Source organism: Phyllobates terribilis, unplaced genomic scaffold (assembly GCF_046119375.1).
Source record: "Phyllobates terribilis strain yellow unplaced genomic scaffold, ASM4611937v1 Scaffold_1__5_contigs__length_1240528914, whole genome shotgun sequence".
In the NCBI taxonomy this organism is placed as follows: Eukaryota; Metazoa; Chordata; class Amphibia; order Anura; family Dendrobatidae; genus Phyllobates; species Phyllobates terribilis.
In genome coordinates, this window is record NW_027362761.1 from 568,519,274 (window position 1) to 568,544,848 (window position 25,575).

The following is a 25,575-nucleotide window of genomic DNA, read 5'->3' on the forward strand; positions in this document are numbered from 1 at the left end:
GGCGATCGTAAGAAGAGAGGAGGCGCTGGCCCAAGACCGGAGGTGCCCATAATAAAATCTCTTTGTGTTTTGTGCCCTGCAGAGCAAATTGAGGACATATATACAATATGCCAGAATGCTGTAACAGGGCTGAAAGATGCTGGCCGTGCTTTACATGGGGGGGAAACATTAATTTAAACCTGCGATTTTAAAGAATTTAAACCTGAATTTTTTGATTTCATAAACGCCCAATTTGGGATGTGTTCCCTTCATTTTTCGAAGCAGATATATATATATTTCTAATGTTGTATATAGCGTTTATAGGATTGAGTTATATTCATTTCCTCTTTTGGTTGCTTTCAGCTGTATCCCAGCCAGCGATTCCTTTCGCATCGATGTCGGTAAAGCAGTGGAGAACGCGATACCGCCTCTGTTGTACAGCGTCACGCCGAAAGAGGATAAGAAGGTATGTGCTTCATAGTTTAAAGTTGAAAGGAGACACAAGTCCATCAGGTTCAAATTGAGGCCCCATGAGTCAGATGCTAATTGCCCCATATTAGGGGGGAAAAATCCTTCCCGACTCCACGTACGGCGATCAGATCAGTTCTATGGATGAATGTCCATCACACAATCTAGTGCCCATAACCTGTAATATTATATTTATCAAGAAAGGCATCCAGACCTCTTTAAACTTTTTTTAGTGAGTCACATCATGTGGCATCTAGTTGCGCCCCCTCGCTGCTCGCCCGCCAAAGAGTCCGCCCCAACTCATGTAATGCTGCCATAGCCTGGTAGGATTTATTTTTCATCCTCACTTTTACATTTATCTTATTTTCAAAGTCTATAACCCGGAAAAAAGTTTTCTTTTCTTAAATGCACTTATTTTTGGATAGTAGTAATTTTTTACAGAAGAATTTCATTAAAAAGTTTGGAGCATTTTGCTTCTGTAGTCTGTATTTAACAGACTGCAGAATGAGTTACCAGTGAATCATTCAGTGAGCTCTTTTGGACTTCTCTGATGAACCATAATCCACACTGATATATGACCACATCAGAGTCAGGTCAACCTTTGATTTGGTCATTATCCAGCCTAGAGGAGTTCAGGAAAAGGAAGACAAAGGTTATAAGTTCTGCCGTCAGTCTCCTATCTCGCGCTGCATTTTTGTTTTATAAACTTTGGTCCAGCCCTATTCTTCATAATGGGATTTATTACGTGTGGTTTTGTGGTATAAGCAGGCGCTGGAGAGGTTTGATTTGGAAGCCGTTGTGGAAATCCCAGAATGTGACCTCTTCTCTGACCCAGGAAAAATCTTAGAGTTATACACCCCAAGGACTTTACTCCACGTTTTCCCAGCCGAGTCTCATGTAAGAGTTAATTTTCGCTGTGTGCCATAGAGGGTTAATGACTGTGTGATGTGCCGTGGTTAATATGGCATGGTGTGTAGGGTTTTCCGGGTCTGCATGCACTGTAGGACTTTGAGCCTTTCTACACTTTCTTATCACTTCTGCACCCCTGAACTGCTCCTAATTTTGCATGCTTACAAGGCGTTCACTTGGGTTCTAAAATTAAAGGGATTGTTTTTTTTTCTTATTTTTTTATCTTGTTCTAATCCCCTTTAAAAAAGTGATACTTGCCCTCCTTGATCCCATTCTGACACTTCGTATAAACCAGAAGGTACAGGTCATCTAGTGCTGTCTCGTTTCTTGTCTGGAAATACTTGCTCAGCCAATCAGTGGCTGAACCAAAGACCCGCCTTAATCAGTGATTGGCTGAGCAAGCTACTTTCAGGAAGTAGAGACCGGCTAGGATCGCGTAAAAGTCAGAACGGGATGGCGAGGGCTTAGTGAGGGGGATGATTACTATTATTTTATTTATTTTTTATTTTAACCTCTTTGTGTTTTTTTTTTAAATAATTTTTGTTCCTCAATATCGCTCTACCTTTCTACATCTGACAAAGATTGTCACCCGAATTTATACGGACAGTAATAGTTTGCTATGATGAACCGCCGTGTAAACCTTTTGCAACCATTTTCCCTATATTAGGTGAATTTGCAAATTGATTCAAACGCAAAAAAAAAAAAAAACTACCGTTTGGTGTATGCAGCTCCTTATGTAGAACTGTGAGAAAGATGCAGCAGATCCTTCAGGGTTACATATTACAAAGGGAACCCGTGTGTAACCAGCTTTTTGCTAAGCTCCTCCTGAGCACCACACAGACATTTGAGATCAGAGAAGATTGTGTATCCGAGGGTACTTCTGAGGTTCATCTTCTCGGGGAAACCACAGCTTGCTCAGAAATGTCAGAGTGACAGGGGTAGTGATGAGGAGATGTTGGTTAGAACATTGCAGCATGGAATGGGGGAACACCCACTGAGGCCTAAACCTGCAGCTTCACAAATAAGTGTGTCACAAAAAGCAGGTCTTATAATGACGCAGTGGTGAATTCAACTGCCTATATTGGACAACTAACACATTAGATCTAGGCTAGAACATTACTGCAGGGAATGGGAAACACCCACCGAATCCTGGCCTTGCAGCTTCACAAATAAGTGTGTCACAAAAAAGTAGATTTTATAATGATGCAATGTTTAAATCCGCTGCCAATATATTAAAAGTACAAGACTGTTCAAAAGGCCCAATTTACATATGGGGAATAGATACATAGTATATATTAAGTATCCTCCCTACATAACAAAAACACTCTTGATAAGGACTCCATGCTAATATAACAAACTGAAAAAAATGAAGTCACAGATTTAGCATAGAAATTAAAATTATATAATATATATAGCTTTAATGTTAAAACAACAGAGTTCATATACTATCAAAGACTTACTTCAATAGAAATTGGTATAAAATTGCCAGTTTATGGAGAGCAGTCTATAAAGTGCAAGTGCAGTTCAAGGGAAAAATGCCCTAATGCAGCGGGATCCTGATCAAGTATAATGCATGTGATGCAAGCGTGTTGGTGCATAACCACAGTACATGTGGAGTTCAATAAATGCAAGTTTAAATCTTACCCATGGGACACTCAACAGAAGTGCCACATATGATGGCTGCTTCTCCAACACACGTTTCACCTGCCTGCTTTCTCAAGGGATTAAATATTCACTGTCTTTAAAATTTTAAAATGATCCAGTCCGCTGTGTTGCCCCCCACCCAGCCCCACCTCCGGGCGTCAACCCAAAGTGCGCATGCCACACCACTACGAGCACCAGCATGACATTATAACGCCGTGATTGGGCAGGACGGGCAAACTTGCGGTGAAGAAATAGAACATGAACAGAATTAGATGATTTACATGGGTATAGCGAGAATAAAGTGCATAAAAAGACTTCTATTGTTTTCTTCTGATTCACAATATTTGGATCCAACAGACATGAAGATGGACAAATTATCAAATATTGATCTATACAGATAATATAAACAACAATAAATAGGATGGCAAATGTTATTGAATTTCCTTGTCCTATCACAGAAATGATGCAAAATTTGCTTTCTCATTTAGACACAATAGTGGCATGGTTGGCTTTCCAGCGGCATTCGTTTGGAGCCAACAGGCGTTTGAGATCGCCCCCTCTGACACCATAATGTATTTTGTCTATGCTTCGTACTCTAAAACCCTTAGTGTCACAGTCATGACAACGTCTAACGTTTCTTGGCATGGTTTTCAATGAGATGGATCCTGAAGGTCTGTGGCTCCAATGATTATCCTTGGTACGAATACGTAATTATTCCCTTGTGGTAAGGCCCTTGTACATTTTTGGGCATGTGCAAGTAGCATAACTTCCCATGCAGCTGTCACGCAAGGTGTGGGAAAGAGTTAGTGCAACACAAAGGGAAGAGGGAAAGGGAGCCCAGACTCTAGGGAAAGGGGGGGAGTGGAGACCCCCAAGTCTGATCTAATATCACCCCGCCTCCACTAACGTCCCTATATTCGTTCTTCACCAATCGCCGGACGAGAAACCTCGCCCTGACTTTCCCTGGCGTTTGGCCCTGGCTAAGGAAGGGAGGGGGATGAGCGTTAGTCAATCCCCACTGACAGCTAAAGACAACAAGGGGGAACAAACAAGGGAAGATAGCTTAGCTTTTAGTCGACTTCAGAGAGATGAACACCCGTTCTCATAGCTCCAGAGAGGATGAAGTAATGCACTTGCTCTGAGCCTGCACAAGGGGTAATGTGAATATCGCCGGCACCTCCCTCTAGCAGACAGCAGGTATTTATACACCCAGGCCAGGGTGTTAATTAGCAAGAGGAAGGTAGCTGCTGAGCCCTAGAGAGACAGCCTCTAAGAAGGTCTGTAATGCCAAACAAAGAGATCTCCTGCAACCAGCTGCAGGGCGACTGTTACTTCTGACACACTCGTGACCGCAGCTCCCAAAAGGATAATGTCCTTGTTTTGGACCTCTTTGAGCAGGCGCCTGTCTATTAAAGACTGGTAAGCACTTTCTGCAGGGCATAATGGGACATCTGTAGAAGTCTTATTCCATAGCACCTTTAAAACGTGGCGCTGTAAAAAAGGACCTCTTAAATAGTCACTGTTGTTCCAACAGAACTTTGCAATCAATAGTATAAGCAAATATAAGAAACTTGTAATATTCATTTTCAGCAATATATGCTTTCTGCACTTAGGACCTCATCCACCACCTCCTGACCTCATTAATCAGTCCGAAACGCAGCTAAAATCCTAGGAGCTCACTGAGGGATCAGAGAACAGCTACTTTTTGAAGACTATAGAGAGGCAAGGTGGAGGAGCAGAGAGGGACACACACATGCAGTGCTGCTGCAGCTTTCTAGAAAGTGTTTTATCTCACCTCAATGCTGGATTCACAGCTACACTGCTCAGTATGTGTTTTGTTCTCCATGCTGCTGCTGCTTCCGCACTTGTGCTAAATAGAGACAGGAGAGGGAGACACTGAAAGGTCATGCTGAGCGAGGTGAGGAGCTGGAGCAGAGTGGGACACACGCAGTGCTGCTGCAGCTTTCTAGAAAGTATTTTATCTCACCACTGTACTGGATTTACAGCTACACTTCTCAGTGTTTCTGTATATTGTCCTCCATACTTCTGCTGCTGCTTCCGCACTTGTTCTAAATAGAGACGAGAGAGAGACACTGAAAGATAATGCTAAGCTTCTTAAGGGTAAGTGCACATGTTAACTATTTGCTGCTTAAATTTCTCCATCTCTTTGCAGGAAAAATTCAGCATGAAATACATAAGTTTTTGCTTCATTTCTGTTTGTTTTTACATACATTTTTATTGCTGATTTTTCCACACTTATTAGAATGGGTAAAAAATAAGCAACGTGTACATGAGACTTGAGGTTTCTCGTTCACTTTGCTGGCACTAGGAAATCCTTCAGGTTTTGTGACACAACTGCGCATAAAAAAAAAACGTAACTGTGCACAGACCCTACCACGTCAGAGCTGGATTCCCATCTACACTGCTCAGTGTTGCTGTATAATTTCCTCCATGCTGCTGCTGCTTATATCTCTTTGCTGTAAAACAGAGCGAAGAGCAGGAATCCCTCATGTCTGTGTTTGATGTGTAGAGGGGACATTATGGCAGCTTGTCTACACCCACTAGCTCAGAGACAACTGAAAATCGGAGACAGGGCCCACAGAACGGAAAACTGGTGTGGTACGCACACGTGACATTTTCGCAGATGCACTTTATTGTGTGTTAAAGGCTTAATAGCAATGGATCTGTGACTGTAGACTTTAGATGTAGCAGAAAGTTAGAAAACTTTTGCCCACTTTGTCTTGCAGTGTTGATAACGTATTGGTAATATTCAGCAGCTGCTTACAGGAATCGTACTCTAGTGAATGCACAGCCGGAGGCCGCTGTAGTAATCCGGCAACTTGTTGTCACTTTGTGTATATTTGTATTGTAAAACGCGTCTTTGTTGGCAAGTAATGGAGCCCGCTCTGTGTTTTTATTAATTTTAGGCAGCTTTGGCGGTCACAGAGACGCAGGTGGTCTTTATTCTGGGTTTCCTATCAGTTCTGTAGCTGCTTGATAAGTATATCCCATTGATTAGTAAGTTAACGTCTTCTTTAGAGCTTCAGGCAGCCGCAGTATTCAGTGCGCCATCCTAAATGCCAACCAATTTCATCTGGAACAACTTAATTGCTGTTATTAAGATCCCTTCCGCCTCTTTGTTTTCCGACGACTCCTCGCTCCCTCTTAACAATGCGCAATTATTGCAGGATGTGTTTCATTCTGCGCACTTTTTCGTTCTCTCTGCCATAATTACTTTTTGGAGACTATTTGCAAATTTTACACAGCGATCGGCGCATTGTTCATAAACAGAAATACGGATAATTGAATGACCTAAAAGAAACGATCGCCATTTATCTGGTAAACAATGCAAGGGAACAGTACCAGCAGGGGGCATCAACGCAGCCATGTATTCATAGCAAGCGGGACTGCTGCGCTCATGGAAACTTCTGCAGCTCCATTATAAGGAGCCGAGTGGAGAAATTTTGCTAAAAAAATAAATAATAAATTCATTTCTAGAACACCAACATATTCCACGCCACTCAACAATTCAGAGGAGACATGTACAAACAATGTCGAATATTACAATAAGAGTGAGGGCCCTGCTCGCAAACTTACAATGACTAAATGGGGGAGGTATGGGGGACGTACAAAAGTAAAAGATGGTTGTATTGTATGGACCAGCCAAATTTATAATAAATTGGGGTATTCGACTAAAGCTGCGTGAACCATTCCAGCAAGTATATGTCCATCTGTATGTGTGGAGGGTGTGGAATCAGATGATAGAAGAGACCAGATTAAGGGGAAATTGTATCTAAGGAGAACAGTGAATAGTTAGATTGGCGAGTCCAGCTGATGGGCCAGTCTAAAGAGATGTGTGTTTAGGGCACATTTAAAAATATGGATACTGGAAATTAACTGGATTGTCTTGTGTAGTGCATTCCAGAGAACTGGTGCAACATGAGAGAAGTCCTGCAGATGGACGGGGAGGTTCGAAATATAGATAATGTTTAGTATTATTAACTATTTTCAACTTTGTCTCCAACTTGATGGGTGAAAGTTCTGGAGGAAGATCGATCTTGTTCCAGCCTAGATAGGTCCATCAGGGTCTTCTCCGCCGTTATCTTGATAGTATCAAGATATCGGGTTGCTGGTGTTCTTCTTCGCCTTGTTCCTTCTATTCTTCCGACCATGATGTCCTTTTCCAGTGATTGCTTCTCCATATGATGTATCCAAAGTAGGCTAGTCATAGCTTGGTGATCCTTGCTTCCAGTGACCTGCCTGGCTTGATTTGTTCCAAAATTGATTTGTTTGTTCTTCTCGCCTTCCATGGTATTGATACCATCCTTCTTCAGCACCACATATCGAAGGCGTTGATTCTTTTTTTGTCTTGATAATGTTAGTCTTTGGTTATTAACCGAACAGAGAACACTGGTAGAGTGATAGCCGGAGAAGGGAGCAGATGTAGGGTGGTGCAGTACTTTGGAGAGCTTTGTGAGGGGTTTTGATAAGTTTATGTTGTATTCTGTAGCGGATGGGCAACCAGTGCAATGTCTGGCACAGGTGGAGGCATCGGTGAAGTAGCTGGACAGAAATGAGCTTAGCTGCTTAATTCAGGATCGATAGGGGAGTTTAGAAGGAGGTAGTGTGATTAATAGAGATTTGCAGTAGTCCAGACTAAAATTAATAAGAGGGACAATAAGATTTTTTGCAATTTCAAAGGTGAGTGGATGTAAGGAGTGAAGGTAAAGGTCTGAATCAAATATAATCCCAAGATAGTGACCGTTCTGCTTGGGAGTTATGGTCGAACCATTTACGGAAAATGGAGTATCGAGTTTAGGTAGGGGAGTAGAGGGAAGAAACACAAGGAGTTCAGTTTTGGAAAGATTCAGTTTCAGATAGAGGGAGGACATGATGTGAGAAATAGTGGACAGACAATCCCTGGTAGTTTGTAGTAATGCAGGGGTGATGCCATGAGACATGTTTTGGATGTCATCAGCATAGAGATGGTGTTGAAAAAGGAATTTGCTGTAAGGAGTTGCTGATCTATGGGGTTTAATGCAGCGGAGAGATCCAGGAGAATCAGCAGAGGGGTAGCTTTAGAGTTAGCTTTTAGTTGATTGTTAGAGACTTTAGTAAGGGCATCTTCTGTAGCGTGTGAAGTGCGGGAGTGAAGGTATCCATGAAAGTAGAAGATTGGGAGAAAATTTCCTGTTGGATATGGTCTAGATTGGCCTGATTGTCAGCGGTGAAGGGCCTGCATTTTAAGATTGACGAGACAGTGAACAGTGTCAGCGTCATTTTGGATTATTGGATTTTGCGGTGATGAGGGTGGTGATGTCTCTTGCATGTTATGACGTATTAACGTAAAGTGGATGAAGTCTTTGGCCGTAAGGTAATTTCTCCCCAGATGTTCGTCACACCTGGAGCTCCGCCGGAGAAAACATGTTTGCAGCGTGTGCTAGGGTTTCCGCCGTCTGTGCCATAGTGTGGACCACAGGAGAAGGAGATTTCAGCCAGTGATGATCGTAAATTCTTCATAAGTTGCAGGGTATTGATGACCCATATATTTCTGTATGTGCGCAATGTAGAGGTGACCTGAGTAGAGTGACTAATATTGACAGAAAATGAGAGAAGGTTGTGGTCAGAGGGCAGGAGAAGGGAGGTAGTAAGGTTATACACTGAGCAAAGTTTGAAGAAGACCAGGTCCAGTGTCTTCATGTGTAGGAGAGTTAGCAAGCTGTAAAATGAGAGCAGGTTAGAGATAGAAGATGAGTATGGATTATTAATGTGGATGTTAAATTCCCCCATGTTGATAGTGGGAATGTCATGGGATAGAAAGTACAGAAAACAAGTTGCAAGGTGTTCCAGAAATGGGTGGGATAGGCCTGGTGGGTGGTACACAATTGCCATTCATAGTAAGAGGAAAGGCGTTGTGGACCTCAAAAGAGGGGGAACTTAGTGATGGTACTCTGGAGTTTACCTGAAAAGCACATTTTGATTAAAGTAGGCCAACGTCTCCACATTGTCTATTCTCAGGTTTGGGAAACAAGACAACAGCAGGTAAGGTGATGTCGTACTGTTAAATCCAGGTTTCAGTGATGGTCAGCAGAACATTAGAAAGGATGCCGTGAATGTAGTAGATATTGTTATACACTTACCGGGGAGTTCCAGAGGGCTCCGTGAAAGGAGACGGGAAAAGGCATGCGCTGATTGTTAATAAGTTTAGCAGGGTTCCTTTAGCAGGAGTTAAATGTAGCATTACAAGGTGGGTTAAGGTTAGGGGAGATGTCTCCTATAGCTTGAATAGAATATTAATAGAGAGTGAGCAGATGGTTCAATGATTTGTGAGGGCGTTTTGAGTGTTTTAAGAATGTGAGATGAGCATGTGAGTTGTATAAGGGAGAGAAGAGGGGATTGATGTGCACTGAATGTGTGAAAGGCTGTAAATTTAAAAGAAAACGGCAGTTAAGACCTAAATCTAAAATAAACATGAAAAAAATAATGTAGCTCAAGTGAAGTGGAAAACAACATCTTACCTCTCTCTGCCATGTTTAACTGCCAGGGCACTATAACAATTCTGGCACTTAGATAGATAATGCACTCATGCTTTCCCCTTGACCAGATCTAAATTTATAGTAATTATGTGCTTAAATCTTGGTCTAATTTAACTCTTTAAACAATCTACTAACTTGAGACAGTAGGATACAATAATAAGCAAAGTTGCAGGCCAGGATGGATCATAAGGTGAGTGAGATAACCTTAGCACAATTGGGAGCGAGTGCAGACACAGTAATGTGAAAATTATATCATTAATTATAAGCTTGCAATGGTGAAAGCGATTGTTCAGGAGTTAACAGTAAGGTGAAATTATTTACTAATAATAAAGATTTACAGAATTTGGAAAAGTTTTTTTTTTTTTTTTTTTTAAATCAAATATTTTTTATGAAACCCATCCAACATAAATCAACGTAAAGTGTCAGATACAGAGTATAAAGTACAGCTCTGAGAAGAGGAAATTACCATAAATAGGTAATTACATTCTAGTTGCAGGTGCCCACAATAAGTTTAATCCTATGCCGATGTTCTGAAAAAAACCAAACATGGAACTGAAAACACCGGGTGTTATTAGGATAAACAGATCTGGTGATCAAAAGAGACCTTACGCCGTCTCTGCACTTCTCTTGACGCCAAACCTGAATCCTCAATCCACCGGACCGAGGGTTTTTCGAATATAAAGATAATATTTCTTTATAAATAAATACCCCTTGTTAGGTTCAGTAGCCAATTCATTTTGTTTATGAATTCTGAGATTGTGGGCAGCTAATCAGATACACAATATTAGGCTATTAATTTCCTGTCCGTAAACAACATTCAAGATACTGTAGTCTTGCCATGTTCATCAGTACTCAAGTCTTCGATGTACCCCAATATGCATACGAAGGCGAGGGGGTTATATTAACCAGACAGATTCAGTTAATGATTTCCAGCTCGCCTTTCCAGAAGGTTTCCAAATTTAAGGCAGGACCAGATCATGTTCTACATGCTAAAGTTGGGGTTTCACCAGAGGAGACCTTAAACTTATGTGCCTCCAATTCTGTATAGAGTCTGGATGACTTAAAGTGGTGTTGGAGTGAAAGACGCTGTGCTCCCCACTTCCCCAGGGTCATCCCAACCCCGTGGGTATGCTGGAATTGAGATGCCATGAAATAAGCCCACAGATTGGGAACTGCCAGGTCTTCCCACCCCTTTTATCTCTTTGCAATGTTTCCAGTTTGATTCGTGGAGTTTGTTTTCCCCTTATCCGTTCCCTAAAGAGGCAATTGACCTTAAAAAAAACAAACAAAAAAACAACAACTTTATACTGTACCCTGGATGGGAGAGATAAGCACTACCAATCTTCTTGTGTAAAACTGAGTTTGTGAAGGTATAAAAATTAATAACTTTTATTAAACACTATTTAAAAGGACCAAAAGTGATCAGCAACCACTCAAAGAGGTCCATAAGATGATCCATAAGTATTTAGCAAGTTCTAATATGGCAGGAGAACTCCCCCAAAGTCACCCATAGTAAATATGTTACGGTATTCTTAAGAGAATAACATGACATAAAAGTCACTAGTGTGACATGACCGAGGGGTAAACCATACCAGAGTGGTGGTGAGGACTCAGGTTGACAGGCAGGAGATGGATGACAGATAGAATAATTTGAGAAGAAGGACATTTTTTGGCCATTGCGGGAGATGTCCCCGCTGTTACAGGTAGCCTTGAGGATTGCATCGCTGTCCTTATAATGGAAAAGCTTGATTAGGACTAGACATGGAGGAGCCCCTGGTGGTAGCGGCCTGGTGGGTATCCTGTTTTCTTTTTCCACAGTAAAGAGCGCACTGGATAAGAACTCTGCGCCAAACAGTGTGCTGCCATTTTTTCAAAATGCTCAGGATTATTGCCTTCTGTTTTTTTCAGGGATGCTGACTACCTTTACATTATTCCTTTTGAGTCTGTTCTCCCGGTCATCTGTTTTAGACAGTAGAGTCAGGGTCTGGTGGGTCATGTCTGCGGGTATCACGGACCAGTTGAGGTATCTTATTTTCCAGGTCGCTGATTCTTCCTTCTGCTGCTGCAGTGCGTTAGTCATAATACTGTAGCAGGATTTTCAGGGGCAATGAGCTTCTTCCCTGTCCCTCAATCTAGGGGGACCCTAGGCTATCCCAGTTCCCTAGATTACCCCTGATGGTGGAGATGCTGGGGCCTCGTACCTTGCTTTTCGCTTAAAGGCACGCTGAAATGTTAACCTTCTCACACACGTAGGTTATTATGTCACATGCATCCTTGTCACTGTTGTAGCCAATCTTAGCTTTCAACAGTCCTGTGCTTTCCGCGCTTGAATCGATGCCACAGACTATGATTGGCTGCAGCTTTTATGTTGATGTGCTGCACGTCACTACTGCAGCACAGTAATGGCAAGCTAATGGCTCGGCCCTTGAAGTTACTGGTAATAATTTGGGTCCTTCTCTGTCCCACAGACGCTAATCTGCCCTCCGGTTACGAGGTTCTTCTATGGACGCAGAATATCTTTCCATAAACTTCTGATCCAGGGTGACTCTTCAGGGAGACTTTGTATCTGGAGTGTCCCCGATGAACTCGAGCAACAAGACAACGTTGAAGGTGAAAGTTTAAGCCGACAAGATGATTTTTTTCCGCAGATTTAACGTGCAGTGTTAAAGGGGTATTCCGACTCCACTCAATTCGGCATCTGGGTTCGGTGAAGTTGAGACTTATTAATATCAGCCTGGACGAATGCGTGATCTGCAGGTGACTTCACCGGCTCCACTCACCTCCCAGTGTGGAAGAGATCGTAGCCAGAATATCCTCTTTAAAGGGGGTGTCTGAGAGGGGAAGAGGGTAAATTAATGGAAGGACACATTTAAAAAAAACAAAACAAAAAGACATTACTGCCTTGTTAAGTTAAATCCCCCTCCCCATGGGTGCTGACATTCTCATATTTACCCCGAAGCTTTGTTTACTTTCCTGCTGCGGTGACGCTTTATTCCACAGTCGCTCTAGGTAAAGGAAACAGTCAGTATGTGGGCAATGAAGCAGCGGAGGATTTAAAGACGACCTGTCACTTGCCAAAAATAGGTCATTCTTATTATCTTTTCTGAATGCTGCTGTTCTCATGAATCCGGTGAAGTTTTTCATTTGTTCCAGCGCCTCTTTTTCCCGAGATACGGCCTCCTCTTCCCTGAATGTAAATCTAGTCTTGTTAGCCAAGTGGGTTTTTTCTTAACTTCTCCACTCCCACTTGGTAATAAAGCTAGATTTACGTAAAGGGATGAAGAGGCCGTATCTCAGGAACGGAGAGGCGCAGGAACAAAAGAAAAACACTGGATTCAGGAGAACAGCGGCATTTACACCGGGTTAAAAAATAATTGCATATTTATGACGAGTGAAAGGTACTCATTAACAAGTGAGGTTTTTTTTTTTTTTTTCTCAAATCAAATTTAATGCAGCTAGTTCCGTTCCTTCAACTCTCAGACAACCCCTTTAAATATACGATAATTTTAAGGGGTTCCTATTGTTGTCCTCTATTGGACAGCCATTCATAAATGGCGCTTAACGATCCAGACTTTGTATGAATGCTGGAATCATAGCTTTTCCATGGGGTTTATGTTACAAAAATAGCGCAAACTGGGTGTTAGTACTCTTACTACCTGAAATTTTTGCTATGAAACAGACAGTGTGAATTCAGCCTTCTAGAGGCACTATAGACCTTTTTCATCAGATGCCATGTTATATGACTTCCCCGAGGGGTTACCCTGTAGAATGACACCGCACATAGCGCCGTATGTACCGCAGGACATGGCGATCACATACTGAATATATCTTGTACTTATAAAAAGTGACGTAATGAGGTGCTGCATATTAATATTTACTTTTCTTGCAAAAAATTTCTTATTTCTATATCACAGGGTTGAAAATCACCACAACCACGTCGCTCCAAGAAGCCTTTGATAAGCTGGCGCCCCGTCCTGCTGGCATTATCGATCAGCTCAGCCTGATGCCAAACAGTCCTGAACCTCTGAAAGTGACCGCCAGCGTCTACATCCCATCTCACGGGCGTCTGGTGTGCGGTCGGGAAGACGGGAGCATAATTATCGTCCCGGCCACGCAGACGGCGATCGTTCAGCTACTGCAAGGAGAACACATGCTGCGGAGAGGTCAGGAAAGGTCACCCTGCTCAGAATAATCAGTAATTATGTGCACGAGATATATCATTAGAGCATAGCTCCAGCCTATGTTGGGGAATTGCATGTAAAGCAACTCCCTAATGTGCCTCCCTTATTGGAATCGCTCCATTTATGAGCAGGAGAGATGCAGTAATGGAACAAGGAAATTCCAAGCCAAGACCCCCACATATCCTTGGTCGGAGATCTTGCGGCAGACAGAGGCGTTGGGTCAGAATGTTTATCCATCCAAGTATGTCGCCATCCTTGCGTAGTCTGATAATAAAAATTACTCTTTTTCCGTCCTGTTTCTTAGGTTGGCCGCCTCACAGAACTTTACGGGGTCATCGAAACAAAGTGACCTGCTTATTGTATCCCCACCAAGTGTCCTCCCGCTACGACCAGCGCTATCTCATATCAGGAGGGGTCGACTTCTCGGTAATTGTGTGGGACATTTTCTCCGGAGAGATGAAACATATCTTCTGCGTCCACGGGGGAGAAATCACCCAACTGCTCGTCCCACCAGACAACTGCAGTGTAAGTATCCTGTGAAATGTGAATCATCGCCTTTGGGCATTTTCCATCAGAATTCAGTGCAATCGAAGAGCAAATCTGATTTTCTGTGTTTTGCTAAAATGTTGCTAAAATTTGCACTAAATTGGAGAACATGTACTCAAAAACTTTTTGACTTTTTAAAAAGTCGCAATTAATGAATGTGTTGAAAACATCTGGAAACCTCACACCCCGCCCACAATGGCGGGCACATAGAATTGTAAAAAAAGGCGCAAATTAAAAGAATGTGGTGCAGGTAAAAACTGCCAAAAATTAGACAAGAAAGACGCATATGCAGTAATGAGTCGGATTTACAGTGGGTACAGAAAGTAATCCGACCCCTTTAAATTTTTCCCTCTTTGTTTCATTGCAGCCATTTGGTAAATTCTAAAAAGTTCATTTTTTTTCTCATTAAAGTACACTCTGCACCCCATCTTCACTGAAAAAAACAGAAATGTAGACATTTTTGCAAATTTACTAAAAAAGAAAAACTGAAATATCACATGGTCATAAGTATTCAGACCCTTTGCTCAGACACTCATATTTAAGTCACATGCTGTCCATTTCCTTGTGATCCTCCTTGAGATGGTTCTACTCCTTCATTGGAGTCCAGCTGTGTTTAATTAAACTGATAGGACTTGATTTGGAAAGGCACACACCTGTCTAAATAAGACCTCACAGCTCACAGAGCATGTCAGACCAAATGAGAATCATGAGCTCAAAGGAACTGCCCAAGGAGCTCAGAGACAGAATTGTGGCAAGGCACAGATCTGGCCAAGTTTACAAAAGAATTTCTGCATTACTCAAGGTTCCTAAGAGCACAGTGGCCTCCATAATCCTTGCATGGAAGAAGTTTGGGACCACCAGAAGTGGTGGAGAAGAGCCTTGGTGAGAGAGGTAAAGAAGAACACCAAGATCACTGTGGCTGAGGTCCAGAGATGCAGTAGGGAGATGGGAGAAAGTTCCACAAAGTCAACTATCACTGCAGCCCTCCACCAGTCAGGCCTTTATGGCACAGTGCCCGACGGAAGCCTCTCCAGTGCAAGACATATGAAAGCCCTCATAGAGTTTGCTCAAAAACACGTGAAGGACTCCCAGACTATGAGAAATAAGATTCTCTGGTCTGATGAGATGAAGATAGAACTTTTTGGTGATAATTCTAAGCGGTATGTGTGGAGAAAACCAGGCACTGCTCATCACCTGCCCAATACAATCCCAACAGTGAACATGGTGGTGGCAGCATCATGCTATGGGGGTGTTTTTCAGCTGCAGGGACAGGACGACTGGTTGCAATTGAAGGAAACATGAATGTGGCCAAGTACAGAGATATCCTGGATGAAAACCTCTTCCAGAGTGTTCTGGATCTCAGACTTGGCCGAAGGTTCACCTTCCAACAAGACAATGACCCTAAGCACACAGCTAAAATAACAAAGGAGTGACTTCAGAACAACTGTGACCATTCTTGACTGGCCCAGCCAGGGCCCTGACTTAAACCCAATAGAGCATCTCTGGAGAGACCTGAAGATTGCTGTCCACCAACGTTCACCATCCAACCTGACGGAACTGGAGAGGATCTGCAAGGAAGAATGGCCGAGGATCCCCAAATCCAGGTGTGAAAAACTTGTTGCATCATTCCCAAGAAGACTCATGACTGTACTAGCTCAAAAGGGGGCTTCTACTCAATACTGAGCAAAGGGTCTGAATACTTATGACCATGTGATATTTGTTTTTCTTTTTTAATAAATTTGAAAAAATTTCTACATTTCTGTTTTTTTTCAGTCAAGATGGGGTGCAGAGTGTACTTTAATGAGAAAAAAATATGAACTTTTTAGAATTTATCAAATGGCTGCAATGAAACAAAGAGTGAACAATTTTGTTTTTAGCCTGAATACTTTCCGTACCCACTGCATAATGTCTGCTATTCATGGCCTTACCAGATGGATGCCTTAAAACATTCTCTCTCTCTCTCATTATTCTGGCATTTGGCAAATATTAAAAATTATGGTAATCCTAATTGACCTAAAATGGGAAAGGTTTGTTCAGATTTCATGTCAGATATCGAGAAAAACATGCAGATGTGTCTATATATATATATATATATGTATGTATGTATGTATGTATGTGTATATATGTATGTATATGTATGTATATGTATATGTATGTATATGTATGTATATGTATGTATATGTATGTGTATGTATGTATATGTATATATGTATGTATATATATGTATATATGTATGTATATATATGTATGTGTGTGTGTATATATATATATATATTTATATTATATAATATTATAGTTCAGCTGATCAACTAGAAAATAGTGTGAAAACGTAAAAAAAAATGTTTTTAAAAATATAAAAGTTTGCATCACCACCCCCTTTTTCCATATTAAAAATAAATAAATAAAAAAAAACTATTTGATATCTTAAAAATTCTATCTATCAAATTATAAATGACCAGTATGGTAAATTCTGTGAAGAGAGCAAAAAAAAATCAAAACACCAGAATTGCAAATTTTTCTGTTGCCGCATATCCCTAAAAAAAAAAAAAAAAAAAAAAAAAAAAATGCAGTAAAATGTTTTATGGACCCTGAAATGGTACCAATAAAAACTATAGCTCCCCTCTCAAAAAACAAAAAGGACAAGCCATCACACAGCTCCATGGAAGAAAAAATAAAAGTTGTGAAGAAAAGTTGAGCTCCGCAACAACGAAACCTCCCAAAAAAGGATTTTTGAATTATGTGATTTTTTTTTTTTTTTTTTCTTTTCTCTCCACCATTTCACCCCTTTAAGAATTTTTCTTAATATGTCAGTACACTATATAGAAAAAATGAACGGTGTAATTTAAAGCTACTGCCCGTCCTCCTGCCAAAAAGAAAAATTCCTCATATGACTGAAAGTCGATGGAAAGATTTAAAAAAAAAAAAAAAAAAAGTTCTGGGTTTTGGTAAAAGGGAAGGTAAAAACTCACCTGGTCATGAAAAGTTAAAGCCTCGAGTCTCTGCTCCCGTGACTCCATCACAGACCACCATAGTGTATTGATTAAAATATACTTTAAAATTAACTTTGTTCATGGTGAAAACCCCTTTAAGCGGTTACGCAACTACAACTCCCAGCATACCTAGCATGATGACCACTGCGGAGCCATAGGTTGCAGAGTCTAATTCACTTACACCTCATTACTGTAATTCTACCTTATCCGATCCTCCTCCTCCTTCTAGAACAAGGAAGCCCAGTCCTGCGTCGTCGTTTTTTCGTTAATTAGCGGCAGACCGCCACCATCCCATCTGGTATCCATCACTGAAACCACAGCCCAGGATAATGCAGTCGGCGGCAACTCGATTTGATTATCTCAATTATTGTCTCTTATAAAGAAAAAAATAATAATAATAATTGCCCTAAATGGCGTCTAATTAAAAGTAAGAAGCTTTAGTTAATTGTCTATTATAGATTGTGGTGCGTCACAAGACGAATCATTTCCTCGCCTGCCACGATTCTTCTCATCTTTCACGGCCATAAAGAGAAATAACCCCCCGAGATGTCATCCGTCACTTGGGTAATGCATCCCACCGACCAACTTGACTAATTGGCGGCGGGTGCGGAATACGGCGCTGTTCCTGTAAAGGTCTGTCTGCAAGAAAATTAATATGACAGCAATAATGCAACATATAAAAGATTAAATTCATTAATATTGGACAAAATCAATGGAGAATATTTAGCAAGAGGCTAATTTTTTTTTTTTTTTTCTTTTTTGTGCTCCGTTCAATAATATAATACATTATGTATCATTAAGTCATGGCGTAATTTACATTCTTTGGAAACTTTAATGAACCCAAGAATTAATCGACAATAGAAACTGCAAGTAACGATCATTCTTTAATGACAAGTTTTTGTTCTCAGTTATCAGCCACTGTACTGCAGTACAGTTGACCTGGGGTTAGGTTTTTTTCTCAGGCACAGATCCCAATCCCCTGCTTAGGCATACAGTGCCTACAAGTAGTATTCAACCCCCTGCAGATTTAGCTGGTTGACACATGCGGAATTAACTTGGCATTGTGACATTTGTACTGTAGATCAGCCTGGAAGTGGGAAATGCACTGCAGCAAATTTTTTTTTTTTTTTTTTTAAAAATATTAAAAGTTAATTCAGAGTGTCATTTATTATTCAACCCCTCAAACCACAAGAATTCTGTTTGGCCCCCCAAAAGTATTAAGAAGTAGTTCAGGCACCAAGAATAATGAGCTTCACATGTGTGGATTAAAGATCTCTTTTGCCAGCCTTTTCTGACTATTTAAGACCCTCCCCAAACTTGTGAACAGCACTCAGACATGGTCAACATGGGAAAGACAAAGGAGCATTCCAAGGCCATCAGAGACAAGATCGTGGAGGGTCACAAGGCTGGCAAGGGGTACAAAACCCTTTCCAAGGAGTTGGGCCTACCTGTCTCCACTGTTGGGAGCATCATCCGTAACTGGAAGGCTTATGGAACTACTGTTAGCCTTCCACGGCCTGGACAGCCTTTGAAAGTGTCCTCCCGTGCCGAGGCCAGGCTTGTCCGAAGAGTCAAGGCTAACCCAAGGACAACAAGGAAGGAGCTCCGGGAAGATCTCATGGCAGTGGGGACATTGGTTTCAGTCAATGCCATAAGTAACATACTCCACCGCAATGGTCTCCGTTCCAGACGAGCCCGTAAGGTACCTTTACTTTCAAAGCGTCATGTCAAGGCTCGTCTACAGTTTGCTCATGATCACTTGGAGGACTCTGAGACAGACTGGTTCAAGGTTCTATGGTTTGATGAGACCAAGATCGAGATCTTTGGTGCCAACCACACACGTGACTTTTGGAGACTGGATGGCACTGCATACGACCCCAAGAATACCATCCCTACAGTCAAGCATGGTGGTGGCAGCATCATGCTGTGGGGCTGTTTCTCAGCCAAGGGGCCTGGCCATCTGGTCCGCATCCATGGGAAGATGGATAGCACGGCCTACCTGGAGATTTTGGCCAAGAACCTCCGCTCCTCCATCAAGGATCTTAAGATGGGTCGTAATTTCATCTTCCAACAAGACAACGACCCAAAGCACACAGCCAAGAAAACCAAGGCCTGGTTCAAGAGGGAAAAAGTCAAGGTGTTGGAGTGGCCTAGTCAGTCTCCTGACCTCAACCCAATTCAAAACTTGTGGAAGGAGCTCAAGAATAAAGTCCACATGAGACACCCAAAGAACCTAGATAACTTGGAGAAGATCTGCATGGGGGAGTGGGCCAAGATAACTCCACAGACCTGTGCCGGCCTGATCAGGTCTTATAAAAGACGATTATTAGCTGTAATTGCAAACAAGGGTTCTTCCACAAAATATTAAACATAGGGGTTGTATAATAATTGACCCACACTTTTATGCTTAAAATTTAATAAAATTCAACTGAGCAACATAACTTTTTGGTTTGTAAGATTTATGCTTCTGTTCATAAAACCTACTCTCGTTTGCAGTTTGAAGGCTCTAACTTATTTGCATCTTATCAAACCAGCTAAATCTGCATGGGGTTGAATACTACTTGTAGGCACTGTAGTTTAAAAAGCCAAATTCTAACTCCCCGCAGCCACCACTAGAGGGAGCTGACTGCAAATGGCATCATTATTGGAGGGGTTGTCCGGTCCAAATCGATAAGTCTGCAGTCACTCTGTGTGACTGCAGACTTATGAATCCCCCCCCCCCAGTGCATGCACTGTGCGCTGCGGGGATTCGCCGGTTTCTGAATCAGGTTCGGAGGATATGTATGTGTTATACATACTCACAGCCAGTAGGCGCTGCCTCTCTTCCATACACTTGTCCGGAGCGAGGACACGCCCACTGGTCGGGAGTATGTATAACATATACAGTACAGACCAAAAGTTTGGACACACTTTCTCATTTAAAGATTTTTCTGTATTTTCATGACTATGAAAATTGTACATTCACACTGAAGGCATCAAAACTATGAATTAACACATGTGGAATTATATACTTAACAAAAAAGTGTGAAACAACTGAAAATATGTCTTATATTCTAGGTTCTTCAAAGTAGCCACCTTTTGCTTTGATGACTGCTTTGCACACTCTTGGCATTCTCTTGATGAGCTTCAAGAGGTAGTCACCGGAAATGGTCTTCCAACAATCTTGAAGGAGTTCCCAGAGATGCTTAGCACTTGTTGGCCCTTTTGCCTTCACTCTGCTGTCCAGCTCACCCCAAACCATCTCGATTGGGTTCAGGTCTGGTGACTGTGGAGGCCAGGTCATCTGGCGTAGCACCCCATCACTCTCCTTCTTGGTCAAATAGCCCTTACACAGCCTGGAGGTGTGTTTGGGGTCATTGTCCTGTTGAAAAATAAATGATGGTCCAACTAAACGCAAACCGGATGGAATAGCATGCCGCTGCAAGATGCTGTGGTAGCCATGCTGATTCAGTATGCCTTCAATTTTGAATAATTCCCCAACAGTATCACCAGCAAAGCACCCCCACACCATCACAACTCCTCCTCCATGCTTCACGGTGGGAACCAGGCATGTAGAGTCCGTCCGTTCACCTTTTCTGTGTCGCACAAAGACACGGTGGTTGGAACCAAAGATCTCAAATTTGGACTCATCAGACCAAAGCACAGATTTCCACTGGTCTAATGTCCATTCCTTGTGTTCTTTAGCCCAAACAAGTCTCTTCTGCTTGTTGCCTGTCCTTAGCAGTGGTTTCCTAGCAGCTATTTTACCATGAAGGCCTGCTGCACAAAGTCTCCTCTTAACAGTTGTTGTAGAGATGTGTCTGCTGCTAGAACTCTGTGTGGCATTGACCTGGTCGCTAATCTGAGCTGCTGTTAACCTGCGATTTCTGAGGCTGGTGACTCAGATAAACTTATCCTCAGAAGCAGAGGTGACTCTTGGTCTTCCTTTCCTGGGGTGGTCCTCATGTGAGCCAGTTTCTTTGTAGCGCTTGATGGTTTTTGCAACTGCACTTGGGGACACATTCACAGTTTGCCCAATTTTTCAGACTGACTGACCTTCATTTCTTAAAGTAATGATGGCCACTCGTTTTCCTTTACTTAGCTGCTTTTTTTCTTGCCATAATACAAATTCTTAGTCTATTCAGTAGGACTATCAGCTGTGTATCCACCAGACTTCTGCACAACACAACTGATGGTCCCAACCCCATTTGTAAGGCAAGAAATCCCACTTATTAAACCTGACAGGGCACACCTGTGAAGTGAAAACCATTTCCGGTGACTACCTCTTGAAGCTCATCAAGAGAATGCCAAGAGTGTGCAAAGCAGTCATCAAAGCAAAAGGTGGCTACTTTGAAGAACCTAGAATATAAGACATATTTTCAGTTGTTTCACACTTTTTTGTTAAGTATATAATTCCACATGTGTTAATTCATAGTTTTGATGCCTTCAGTGTGAATGTACAATTTTCAAAGTCATGAAAATACAGAAAAATCTTTAAATGAGAAGGTGTCCAAACTTTTGGTGTGTACTGTACATATCCTCCGGACCCAGAAACTGGCGAATTCCCGCAGCGCACAGTGCGTGCTCTGGGGGGATTCAAAAGTCTGCAGTCACACAGAGTGACTGCAGACTTATCGATTTGGACTGGACAACACGTTTAACTACTTCTGGACTGCCCATAGACTATAAATGTCCGGGTGGTCCACACTTCACCCTCCACTGATGTTCTAAAGCTGTCAGACACAGCCAGACTTCCCAGAGAGAAGATAGATATGGTTTATTACTATGTTTACCTTCTCAATGATCTCTGTATACACAGCACTGAATCAACACTTGTGTAAAAGCATTAGGAAGCACTGACATTGCTTCCTTCTCCGGACCCAGTGAATGTGATCCCAGGATGTAGTGAGGGAGCAGAGGATTCTGGGTTCTAGGAGACCCCGTCAGCTCTGCTATACAACCAGTAGTGGTGTTGAGACATGTAGATGCACGAATGCCAAATGTGGGATGATTTTTTTCCCAAGAAATATCAAAGTAAAGGAAGGTGCCTTCAGCATCCAATGATGATCAACTTGCTTTATTATGGCATCACAGATACAGAAACCTCAACAGCTGCTTCTGTTTCTGTATTTGTGATGCCATAATAAAGCAAATTGATCATCATTGAATGCTTAAGCCACCTTCTTTTACTTAGCTTTGCTATACAGGCAGAAGGCTGAAATTCCCCTGTAACTGGGGCTAATATACCAGTCCTAGTTACAGGACAAATGTAACAATAAAAAGAATGTATTAACATGTTAAAATACCTCCCACCTCCACCAAGATCTTTTAATTGCAAATCTCTGTTTCTGGCCCCGAGCGCAACGAAAAAATATGTGCAGCATAAAAGACAGACACCCCTATCTCAGTAGTGGTATATAATCTCACACTTCTGGTGGCTACAGGGTGTCAGGAGTTTAACACCTTACTGGCATCTGCCATATATGTCTGGTGCTGATGAGTGGAGTAGGCTCAGGAGCCGAATGTGCTCCATATCCAGGAGAGGTCGGCTGTTTCATACAGCCAGCATTTGCCTCTGAATCAATAGAAAAGCAATTAAGCCTCTAAAGCAATAAAAAAGTAAAAAGATCAGAATTTGCCTAACTAAAAAATATGCAATAAAAAGCATCCAAAGCGGCATAATAAAAATTAGAACTCGGTCCTCAAAAAAATAAATAAAAAACCCTCCTAGAGCTTTGTGGGCGAAAAAATAAATTTATGGGTCTTTGAAGAGGAGAGGGGGCAATTAAAGTGCGAAAAAAGACAAGGAGAGGTGAAGAGTTTGTTTCCGACTTATTCAAAAATTGGTCCAAGGGGTTGTTGAGATTGATTTCATTATGCCCCTGAAGAATCCCCCAATGTTCCAGTGCCACCGCTCTAGTGCTCCTCGTCAGTCGCTTCCGCAGTGGTTACGTTTTCGACTACCCATGTGACTGCTGCAGCCCATCACTGACCTCAATGACGCACTGCTGAGAAGAGTAATTGGTTTCGGTGGAAACACTGGTAGTCTGGGACTTTTTTATTGCAGAGCTGTTGCAATGTCATCTCCAACTACACACGTGACTGCTGACACCAATTACTTACTTTGGCGGTATACCACTACAGCTTCAGTGGGCAGTTAGGGACGTTATTTCTGCATGATTGACCGGTCGGGAACTCCAAACGATCGTGGCGGATTATTACGCAGCATTAATTATTTTAAGCAGCACTCTCCTTAATTGATGTCGCGAAACGCTAACAGCGAGTAACTTCTCCTTTGCTCTCAATTGCAGACCCGGGTGCAGCATTGCATCTGCTCGGTGGCCAGTGATCACTCCGTCGGCCTTCTGAGTTTGAGAGAGAGAAAATGCATCATGCTGGCCTCCCGCCATCTCTTTCCCATCCAAGTCATAAAGTGGAGACCTTCGGATGACTATCTGGTGGTCGGCTGCTCCGATGGCTCTGTCTACGTCTGGCAGATGGATACCGGTAAGTTCATTTCCACAATGTACAATTACACTGTTCCACCCTGTGCTGCAGAGTCAGGCGTCGTGTGATGGCCGGTATGTCTCAATATCACTTAATTATTTATTTATTAATAGAGCATTTCCCCTTAAAATAAAAAAAATATATATATCCATAAATATACGGCTGCGAGCAGCTCTTTTTTAGATAATTTATTCTGCTTCTGATTTAAGTAATCTAAATAACAAAAGTAGCCACATAGTCTTATACGACTCCAAGATAAATAAAAAAGAATGTTTCTAGAATAGATGCCAACATCTCTCATGTTTCGGGAAGGTATGGGGTTTAAAATTGCTGTCAGAAGAAGCTGTCTTGTGTGTGTACACATGAGGAATACCACTATTTCTGGCCCTTATGTGACTTAGATCCTGTGTTTTCACCAGTTTCCCCCATCCTGGCTCTTAATTGGCAATTGACTGTGTGCTGGAGGGAGAAGACTAGCTTCAATGATCTCTGCCATTCACAGCACATGGAGGAAATTATACAGCCGCTCTGAGAAGTGTAGATGTGAATTCAGCTCAGGAGAGAGGTAAAAGACCCTTCCCTGTGCTGGCAAGTTTCTCTTGAGTCGAGCAAGATTTTAGCTTCTTTTTTTTTTTTTTTCTTTTTTTTATTGTGGATCATTACCTTTTCATAGTTAGTAAACATGGCATGGCTGTTGTCAGCGATCTGTGCACTAATTTGGGGCTTATAGTCAGGTGTCACAGTTATGAAAAAAATATGAATATTCTTTCCCTATTAGCCCTGAAGTTGAAAATTTATATGCCATCAATATCTGATCTATACAAACCCCAATATTCATAACTTTACATCGGCACCGAACTGACTAGTTGCAGACGTCCAGTTTCCTCTGAAGGGAACAAGAGGTACCTCTAAAGGTGTTGGGTTTTCCACTTCTCTCCCTTGTGAATGTACAATCCCTAGTCTTTCTGACTCTTCCCATAATAGATGTCCTGCTTTGCCCTGCAGGGGTCCTCTGCTTCAAAATAAGTTTGAACCTGAAGCTTCCTGCTCTTTAATTAGGATTCTTCACAACACCATATGTTCAATGTGGTTCTATTTCCAAAAGAGGTTTAGATTGTAAGCTCTTTCTGCTTCTAGAGTTTCTGTGTGAGAGGAGGGTGGTGAATGCCCCCTTCCTGGAGAGGCCTTAGGTCTTTTAATTTTTTCTATGACACTCTGGTTTATTCAATGTGGTTTGGGACAGAAAAGGGGTTTATTTTGGCATCTGTGGTGCAGAAAACAGGTTAATGTGAACAGATCATTTGCTTGGTGGCCTATCTGGACCCCTGATCAGTTGATCATTGAGGGTCCCACCTGTCGGACTCCCAGCAATCAGCGAACTTAAATGGAGATAGTGCTTGGCTATCTCCATGAGTCCCTAAGCCGCTGTTAGGAACGGTGGTCCTGCATGTGCCCTACAGGTCTTGGGATGCCCGATCCCATGACTCCACCAATCAGATAAAAAGATGGCGCTCGGCTACCTCCGTCAGTCCCTTCAGAAGTGAATAGAGCAGTGGTTGTGCATGTGCACAAAGGAGACTTTGTGCCCCCCATTCCTGTGATCGGTGGAGGTCCCAGTGGTCCTAATTAAAGCAATCATACATGTGTATAGGTGATAATTGTATTTAGTGGGAAAACCCCAGTATGAAGGGACAATTATTCCTTGGATTGATGCCGTCTTTGGCTGGTGGGATATAATCATGATAGAGGTGGGCCGGGTACCTGTCATATAGAAGTATAAGGTAGCATGCTGCACTGCAGAGCGGCTGCCGATCCTTTACTGATCCTTGGGTTTTG

At 42.1% G+C, this 25,575-nt stretch overlaps 1 protein-coding gene across 9 annotated transcripts in view; it reads left to right on the forward strand.

The window, feature by feature from the left end:
* The window catches only part of WDR7 (WD repeat domain 7), a 414,768-nt gene that overhangs the window by 33,062 nt on the left and 356,131 nt on the right, over positions 1-25,575 (forward strand). For 5 of the 9 annotated variants that reach the window (XM_073680963.1, XM_073680990.1, XM_073680980.1 and 2 more), the window contains 6 exons: positions 343-445; positions 1,213-1,344; positions 12,005-12,146; positions 13,451-13,699; positions 14,022-14,242; positions 23,544-23,739. In XM_073680963.1, the coding sequence (XP_073537064.1) occupies positions 343-445; positions 1,213-1,344; positions 12,005-12,146; positions 13,451-13,699; positions 14,022-14,242; positions 23,544-23,739 (1,043 nt within the window). The remainder of the gene's footprint in view (positions 1-342; positions 446-1,212; positions 1,345-12,004; positions 12,147-13,450; positions 13,700-14,021; positions 14,243-23,543; positions 23,740-25,575) is intronic. The other 4 variants (XM_073680974.1, XM_073680999.1, XM_073681006.1 and 1 more) reach the window with 2 other exon arrangements.